This window comes from Passer montanus, unplaced genomic scaffold, assembly GCF_014805655.1.
Source record: "Passer montanus isolate IOZ18808 unplaced genomic scaffold, ASM1480565v1 scaffold9, whole genome shotgun sequence".
NCBI classification, from domain to species: domain Eukaryota; kingdom Metazoa; phylum Chordata; class Aves; order Passeriformes; family Passeridae; genus Passer; species Passer montanus.
The window spans coordinates 12,636,848-12,646,075 of record NW_024374367.1 but is presented as its reverse complement, the minus strand read 5'-3'; the positions used below and the strand labels follow the sequence as shown (position 1 = coordinate 12,646,075).

At 45.0% G+C, this 9,228-nt stretch overlaps 1 protein-coding gene across 2 annotated transcripts in view; it reads left to right on the top strand.

The window, feature by feature from the left end:
* The first annotated feature begins 1,439 nt into the window (after positions 1–1,439).
* FRMD4B (FERM domain containing 4B) overlaps positions 1,440–9,228 on the top strand; it is a 132,975-nt gene continuing 125,186 nt past the window's right edge. The window contains exon 1 of one of the 2 annotated variants that reach the window (XM_039695382.1): positions 1,440–1,606. In XM_039695382.1, the coding sequence (XP_039551316.1) occupies positions 1,589–1,606 (18 nt within the window). In that variant the 5' untranslated portion in view covers positions 1,440–1,588. Of the gene's footprint in view, positions 1,607–8,961; positions 9,074–9,228 lie in introns of those variants that run through there. The other variant, XM_039695385.1, reaches the window with a different exon arrangement.

The following is a 9,228-nucleotide window of genomic DNA, read 5'->3' as shown; positions in this document are numbered from 1 at the left end:
AATGGATGAAACCCACCCAGAGATGACCCTTGCTCTGTAGCCCTCTGCATTGACTGTCCTGATTTCAGCAGCAATTTTTAAACACAGACTCCTGTGGGTTATCCACTTGCTCTGGTGAATACAAATCAAGTTGCAGTTAAGATCAAGATACAACAATTCCCATAACTGGAGAGTGAACAAGTATTAATGGGGAAAAAGTAGCAAAGTGGCACACAGGTGACAAGGTTAGTTAGAGATCTGAATAAATGGCTCTGTGTGAAGGACACTGGACTTGAGAACCTTTTATGGCTTAAGAAAGCAGGAAATGCAGATCTAGGATGGCAAACACAACCCAAACTGTTTTAATGCTTTCATATTAAATTGTCATTTTCTAAACTGTAACACGTTAAGTTCACCTAAGAATTAAAGCTGATTTAATACCACTGTACCCCTGAAAAGAAGGGCAGTGAGTCACCACCTCTCTTTTAGTCCTTTGATCCAGGTTCCTTCCACAATGGGTGCAGATAAAGGAAGTTAAAGAGGAACCAGCAAAGAACTGATGACAATTTAATCACTGTGGTGATTAGCAGGTGGTAATTACAGGCTTGGTGCTGTGAGATCCTGTGTACTTTCTGTACCTTCCCAGACAAATTTTATACCGGTAGCAGATAAAGTTTTCTGAATTTGCAGGGTGGGATTTACAAAATTTACAATTTACAGGTGTAGGAGCCCAGGTAACTCAAGTTTTAATGAGGCAGATGCTTGCAGATAATTTCTGGATGCCCTGACATGTTGTGGTCTAATCACAGATTTTGTTTGTTTACACAGTACAAGGTGCACAGGTGTAAAGGCAGCTCCTCCTCTAGACATAAAAATCTATCAAAACCTGTCTTCTGTGCTAACTTGCACAAGCCAGAAAACAACAAAAACTTCCCTCTGGCTTTAACCACTATTCTCAGCTGCAGAAAGAGAAGAAAAGAAGGCTGAGTGACTCAAGTGGCCTCACTGCAATGCCTCCCAGCTCTGTCAAGCACTTACAGAGCCCTCAAGTCAGAGGTTAAGAATCAGAGCTGGCTTTAAGGTTTTTGCCTGATGCAGTCTCCTGTCCCCCTGCCTTTCCCATACACAGACACCTTCTGTATTGTCTAAATCCTCCCTGCCAAGCACTGTTCTGACCTCTTCTGTCAACCTGCTGGACCTGGGGATGCCTACACCATCACAAAGTGGAGATGAATATTTGCACAAAGTGCAGACTTTATTCCTGCTGTGGAACAAGCTTTAAAATCACAGCAAGAAATCATACAGAACTGGTTTAAATGGTCTCTGGCAGAGCTCTGATTAGCTCTAACCTCCCCTGAGCAGCCCCACCCAGCGCTCCACCCGTTCCCATGGGCCAGGAGCACTTTTAAATCAGCCGGGGAGGTTCAGCTTTTCTCTTCAGTCATGCTGGAGGAGCAAAGCTGTGCCTGGAATTGGCTGCCTGAGCTCTGGCTGTGGCCCTGCCTTGCTCAGGTACCTGAGGGCAGAGCCTTGGCTGGCAGCATCCCTGCTCCTGTGGTGTGATGCTCTGCACCATCCTTAGGGACCTGCTGGCCCTCTCTGCTCCCTGATGTTCTCTCTGCCAAAGGTAAGATCACCTGCACCATGTTCTCCCATGTCTAATGCTTCCCTGATTTGTTTTTTAACATCTGTGGAGCATTTTTGCCACCACTGCAATGCAGAAATGATATTTTGATTATGTCTTCCTGATGCAGTGTCTGCAGACATCAAGGAGCTCAGCTTCTTTAGCAAGCCTTGTTTTTTTGTTGAGGTTGTGTGGGTGAGGTTTGATTCAGAGGATAAACATTCTGCAGAAGTGTGGCTTATGGGAGCTTTACCATAGTACTTTTTGCTGTGGTTTTTTGGGGGGTTACGAAAGCTTTACCATAGTATTTTTGCTGTGTTTTTTTGGGGGGTTATGGGAGTTTTACCATAGTACTTCTTACTGTGTTTTTTCTTGGGGTTATGGGAGCTTTACCATGGTAATTTTTACTGGGTTTTTTTACACTTAATGTATGGTTTTATCTTCATGGAGCTACATGATGGAGTCATAGAATCACAGCTGAATTGCATGATGGCCATGTCTGTAGGCTCTGTCCCCTGGTATGTGGAGAGGCTGAGACTGTGTGTGAGTGTAATTGTGTAGTTCACTCATTCTCCAGAAGTCATTTCAGAGTAGCCCTGAAGAGCACTCTGGAGGCTGGGAGGGCTGATGGAAGGTCAGCAAGTTCATTTTCAATGGGTCACAGTCTGAGCTAGGTTGCATTACTGAAGAGACAGAGCAAATCTCATGGGCTCAGTGTCATTATTTCTCCTTGACACCACCATAACAAAACCCTTTGGAGCAGTTTCAGCTCTTATGATCAAATAAACAGGATCCAACAAGCAGGATTCTGTTTGTCAGAATTATGTCCATTGACCTCTGGTAATATTTTTAGCTGGTTAAATGCCTCTAGTGTTCTGCTGTTTTCCATCTTTAATGTGTCTTCCTAGACTGGCTGGTGGAAAGGAAAAACAAAAGCCCTCACATAAACCCTCCATGTATGCATCAAGATGTGTCTGACACCCAGCAGAGTGGCTGTGCTTCTGGTTTATGGCTGGCCAATGTGCCTGGAGATACAAGTTCAAATGTCCCTTCTATAGAAGCCTTAAGCTCTGATATAATAGAAGCCTTAAGCTCTGAAAGGCAAAGTAAGGGTAAAACAATTCTTTCCTTGAAGCATCAGGAAAAAATCTGACAGCCCTTCCCTAGCGATCAAAGAAAATACAGGACAATAAAGTGGTGGAGGACAGGGCTGTGCACATTTTGAAATATTCTGTAGGAAGAGAAGTTAAGAGGTGAAATGCTGAGGGCATGAACAGCATTTTGGAAGCATCATTTCTGCCCTGCACCCCAGAGCCAGCTCTGGGCCTGTGTGTAGTGCTGGTCCCTCCATCCTGCCCTGCCCATCCCTGAGAGCTGAGCCTCCAGCACACCAGTGCTTCAGGACTGATGGAGAGCCCAGCAGAATCTCCTTTTCTGAGCCTCCCCTACTGCTGCAGTCCATGCCGAGGGTGATTGATGTTTGGGTCTCAGGTGATGCTCACAATATGAAGCTTAGCAAGAACTGAAAAGAAAACTAAGTGAAGTCCTGGAGGTGTTTTGGGCTGGAGACACACAGAGGGGATTTGTGAGGAGGAGTGGGACTCAAGAATGCAGCTTTCTGGCTTGTCAGACTGTTCCTCTTTCTTACCCCTGGCTATTTCCATTTACAAAAAGTAAAGGAAGCTGCTAATACTAATGTATAATGTTAGTAATGTGCCTCTGGATCTCCTGAGGAGACAATGAGTAGTGCTTTTTATTTTTTTTAAATACATGGTGATGTCTGTAGATCCCCTTGGCACTAGAAGGCCAGACTTGAAACTGTTTGGATATGGAACAAATTGGGGAATTGTTTTTTAAGAGTATCTTTAAAAAAACTAATTAATACCTCAAATTGTTCTGAATGCACAAGTTTATCAGGAATATGAGTATAAAATCTTTCTACCATTTAGAAATAAGTACACAGAGCTGCAGAGGAATGCTCAGCAGCAGAACCTCAGAAACTGCTGGATGCAGTGCTGTGGTGGGGAGAGTGAAGTGTGGCTGGACTGAAGGGCTGTAACAAGGCACTTCTTGTGTTTCTTTACCTTTGGTAACCTGCCTTTAATTCTATGGAAACAGGAATAGGATTGCTGAATAATGAAGTGGGAGAAATGCAAGAAAAGCCCAGCAGATTGTGCTGTCAGCCATCATAATAAGCATAATTTCTGTCAGAGCAGTTTTAGTAATAACAGGAGCAACAACCATGCCTCCAGTGAGGGTATGACTACTGGACATGGGGTGGAGGTCTCTGAGAGCATGTGTAGGACCTGGCTGTGTTTGTTGTCCTTTTCTCCTGTTGAACTGCCTTTTGTTGAGAAACACTGGAAAAATTAGGATCTTAGAAATCTAAACTTTGGCAAATTCTTGTCTCCTTCTGCAGAGCTTATCTGCAGTCTCTGAGCTCAGCTATTCTCAATCCTGTGTGTAGGAGACAGGATCCCATTTGCAATACAGACAAAAAGGGGAGATGGAATAGGTTATGGAAATGGAGATGCAGGGTGATGACATGGATGAAGCTCAAGCTTACTTAGCCAATTTTCATAGAATTATGGAAAGGTTTGGTTGGAAGGGAGATGAAAGATCCACTCATTCCACCCCCTGCCCTGGGCAGGAACACCTTATTCCAGACCAGGATGCTCAGAGCTCCATCCAGCTTGGTCTTGACATTTTAGATCCTTAATTTTAGGTCCTTAAAGTTGGGTAAAGGCCAGAAAAGATCATCACAAGTCTCTGTGTAACATGGGAGACTGAAACTGGCAGTGGGACCTCAGGTGTGTCAGACTTGTAGGAGAGAGCAAATTACCAGGACTAATGGTGTTTACAGTCATTACCAATTCTAATTGCCTTTGTAGTATTTGAGAAGAATATCTGTGAACAGAGCCACACATAAATGAAAAATAAAGAATGTGCAGCAATATTTAAGAGGTTTACTGTTAGACATAACTAGCAACCCTGTTTTTTCCCATGTTTAAGTAATGTATTTATGTAGTTTAAGACCTTAGAATGACATCAGTGTACGTAAATTTAAGGCAAAGGATAACTCAAAAATAATTTAATATATTGAATTTATAATAATTTAATATAGGTGAGTTTGACCAAGGAGTTTTTTGAAGCACCAAAAGGAAACAATCAGGAAAATGTGGTTAATTATTGTGGGCAATACACAAAAACCTACACCTGTAAAGAGAGCAGGTTAATGGTGCAGACATAGAGGAAGACACTTCAGCTGTGCCAGGCTCTTTAAACCTGGCTGGGGTAAATATCAGGAGTGCTCTGGTGCCCCAGTGAAAGTGAGATTAAGCATCTAACAAATGTGTTTGCTGAATTTGGACCTTGGACTTGAATCATGACATCTGAAGTTGGCTTTACAAAGAGCTTCTCAGGACTTGGAGCTGCTGGTGTATTTTTATAACACGGCTTTGTGTGCTTTGGCAGGTAAGGTAAATGACATCATTTTACTCTATCTTTCTGTATTTTATTTACCTCATTTCCTGTTCTAAAAATATACAAATTTGACTACTCAGTGATACGAATCTGAAAACAGAGAAAAGCCAGCAACGCCTTGTCTCCTATGATGTTCACTTAATCCACATCACACCCCACAAAAGATTCCGCTTGCAGAAGGTCTTGATGAGGAACAGACCCGAGGATATTTTGGAGAAGCAGAGGAAATCCCCTCCCATCCTTCCTCCTTTCTTTTAATCTCCTTTTGTTATGGAGGGAGGCTTGTGCTCAGGAGTGACCAGGCTGTCATCCTCACTCAGCTCTGTACAGCCACCTGAAACTCCTACTCCAGTCCTGTGGGGCAGAAAAATGGGAAATTAGTTTGCACAGGTGAAATGTGTGGAACTCAGACACTTCTGCCCAGCTCAGACCTGTTCTGAAAGGCAGGGGGAAAAAAAACATTTTAACTGGAATAATGTCTTGGGTGAGAGCATCCAAATATTTTATAGGATTTTTATAGGATTGAGCTGCTTTTAGGATCTTCACATTCTGGTTTAAATTTGTAATACAACAGGTGGCTTGTGGCATTCCTAGAGCTCCTTTGAGGTGGCTGTGGGAATCTGGAGCTGACCAGTCCACCTTGAGTTGTTTCTAACATTTTGTGCCCATCCTGTGAAGGTTTATGAACGTATTTGAAATGCCACCATAGCTGCTTTTAGGATCTTCACATTCTGGTTTAAATTTGTAATACAGCAGGTGGCTTGTGGCATTCCTGGAGCTCCTTTGAGGTGGCTGTGGGAATCTGGAGCTGACCAGTCTACCTTGAGTTGTTTCTAACATATTTTGTGCCCATTCTGTGAAGATTTATGAACCTATTTGAAATGTCACCACTTGGATCCCATGTCCCATCCAAGCTGTTTGCTCTCATCCTCTTCTGGAGGTTTGTGCTCCACCTCAGGTGTGCAGCCCCAGCGTGTGAGTGCTCATTTTGGTGCTAGGCTAAAATCAGCCAACTTAGCTGAAATCAGCAATGAAAGCATTTGGAGCTAAGCAGGGTGATTTTGTCTGCGAGTATATTCTGGTTTTTCAGTTGGGCTGCAAAGAGGGGCCTCCCGTGATGGGAAGTGGTTTATTGCTGGAGTGATTATCATCTTTTTCCAGCTCCAGAGGAACATGAAAGATGATTTTTGGTGTCAGCAAAGCAGCATTTCTTCTGTCTGCATCCCCCAAAAACTGGGTACCTGCTGGCTGAACGTTGGCTGTGCAGAGGCCATGAAAATAGCAAGTTTGTGCCTCACTGTTCCTCAAGTGATTCCTCACTTCAGGATCTGTGTATGTCAGTGCCAGGCTACATAAACAGCCTGTGTTTGCTGGGGTCTCCCAGAAGAATGCAGTGATGGGTTGGACTAGCTGTTCATTTAGCCTGGCATTGCACTGTTCATCCTAAATAATAAATGATACCCACTCTGGCAGTTTGTACAGATTAGCAGCAGTGGAAGATCTCAGCAGAGAGGCAAAGTACCTTTTAAAACATTAATATTCCTTCCTTGCTGTAAAGGGATTTTGGAAAGTGGTGTGGTCAGAGCTGGGTCTGCCTTTCACATAAAGAAAGGTAGCATAAATTCAGACATTTTTCCCAATCTGACTCATGTCCATAGCCTTTAGAGACTTACTTAGGGAGTTGATATCCAAAAAAATAATGTTTCAGGGCTGGGAACGCAGGGATTCTGTTTCAGACTGCAAACCCTCAGGAAACAGATACATACATGTGTTGACTAATTGTGCTGCAAAGCATTCAGTCTCTGGAGTTTTGAACTCTGTAAATAGCTGTTGGACAAGGAAGGCAAAAGGACTTTGTTGTTGAGTCTTACTTTGAGTTTTGCTCCCCATTACAGACCAGAAGTGGAATTTCTCACCAAACCTGAGGCATCTGTTGTGAGCTGTAGTCTGAGAGTTGAGAGTAGAAGAAATTCTTTGTGCCTTGCTGTGAGACCCCAGGCAAACCACATCTTCAGGCTTTTCTCTGTCCTTCATGTCTCTGGCTGTCTGTCCTGGGGGCAAGAGCTGCTGTGGGTTTGTCAGACAGCGAGGTCCTGGTGTCTCAGGGTCAAGTGCAGAGCCAGCAGAGGTTACTCAGCTGGAGAATTTTGCCCTGCATTCCTTCATCCATCACACTGGAAGGTCTCCTCTGCTGTTGTGCACTGCTATCACTCATTTTCCGCACGCACTTTGTTCAGGTGCAGCAGCAGTATTTTCTACAAGCTCTTGATTTTATTATAATGCAGCTATAAACCAGATAAAGAGCGTTTACTTCAGCCACTATAAATATTGGCTGACCTTTTCTGCTCAGAGGAAGCTTGCTCCTCTGCCTTTAGGTTTTGATTTAGGATTATTTGTGGAGGGCAAATGGATGCATACATCACATCAAAATATCTGTCAGTGTAATTTCCCCTAACGAAGCATTAGATGCAGGAAGGAGGGGATGGCTGGAGTAGTAGGAGGTGATTTCTTGTGATACAGAACAATCTTTTTAGGGATATTGCCTAGTAGTTGTTCATCTTCTGCAGTACAGAGCCCACTGGGAGTTGGTGTTGATGGTATCTGGAAATCAGACAGATATGAAACTACTGATACAGATATATTCATAGCTAAAATAATCTGTTTGGTGTTTCTAGGGAGAAGATAAACTTTCTATCACATGAATGTACAGGAAACTTGTAGTAAAACAGGCAGAAAGGAGCTGCAATATGCAGAAAATACAGGAGAGAGCTGTGGGTGGTGATGTACAATACCTGATGACCTAAAGCTGTTCTTGCATTACTCTTGACTTGTGCCAGTTTGGAGCAGAGGAGGCAAACGTTGTCACCTTCCCGGCAGTGGGAAGTACCTGGGATCACTTTGCAGTGCCTAAACCACAGCCCCAGGGGAGCTCAAGGAAAGGAAAACCCCAGAAAAGTCAGATGGCAGCAAAACCGAGGCACTGGGGCCCTGGGGTGCAAGCAGTGATGAGAGAGGAGAGGCAAGAGAATGAGCATCATTAGCATGATTGATGCAGCGAGGACCAGGAGAGCAGGAGGAGATCATTGCTGTAAAATGGCATGAGTGAGACACAGCCAGGGAATGCTGTGCCGTGGAGATGGAGATGAATGCAAAATACGTTCGAGAGTCAAGCTGTGTTTATTGCTCTGCTTTCAGAAAAGCACCAGGTAGTCTGGCACTGCAGTCTGTAGATGTGATAAATAGGAAGACCCTGTGTTTCTGGGGCTAATAACCATTATTTGATATAATTCAATTGCCATGAAAAAAAAAAATTTCATTTTCCTAGGAGGTTATTGTAAGCCTCCTGATTTTGGTCAAATGAATGAGCAAATACTTGTGTGATTTCTCCAAGAACAGCAGAATACTCATTCATTGCAAAATGCTAGAGTGAATTTCTTTGCTACACGAGTGCTGTTTTAGCTGCAGTGATTTGTTTTGTGGCATACACAGAACTCGCTAGGCTGCTGTTTATTGCAAACGGCGAGCCTGGTTTATAGCACCGCTTTGCCAGCACCTCCAGTTGATCTGGCACCCCCCAAACAATAGCCAGGCTGCCATTCATTACTTTAGGCAGCTCATTTCCATATGGTAATTAGGATCCCGTTTGTAACATACCAGCATGGGTATTCCTGAACTCATCTCATTGTTCTGCTGCACGTCGCGAGGATGACAAAGGCTCCTTATGAGCTGGGTTTAGGCAGATCCAGCCCTTCAGCACTGCCCAGGAGAGAAATCCCCATCCATCACCTCGGAGGACATGACACGCGGCTTGTGCCGGTACTGTGGAGCAAAACAAAGGCAGGGGAGGATCCACGGCGGCTCGGGGGGAGCTTTCCCAGGGTGGTGACCACTCGCGTTTGTGGGCAGCGCGGCTGGACCACCCCTCCTGCCGAACTCGAGGACCGGGATGCTCTAAGTTGCCGCGTGCCCTGCGCGGCGCTCCGCGGGGTGAGAGCGGGGGGAAAAGGGACAGCCCGGCGGGGAGCGGCTGCCCTGCGGCCGGGGCGGAGCTGCCCGAGCCCTGCCCCGCTCGGGGGGCAGCGGGGCCGGCCCCGAGCCCTGCCCCGAGCCCTGCCCCGAGCCCTGCCCCGCCGGGCGGGCGC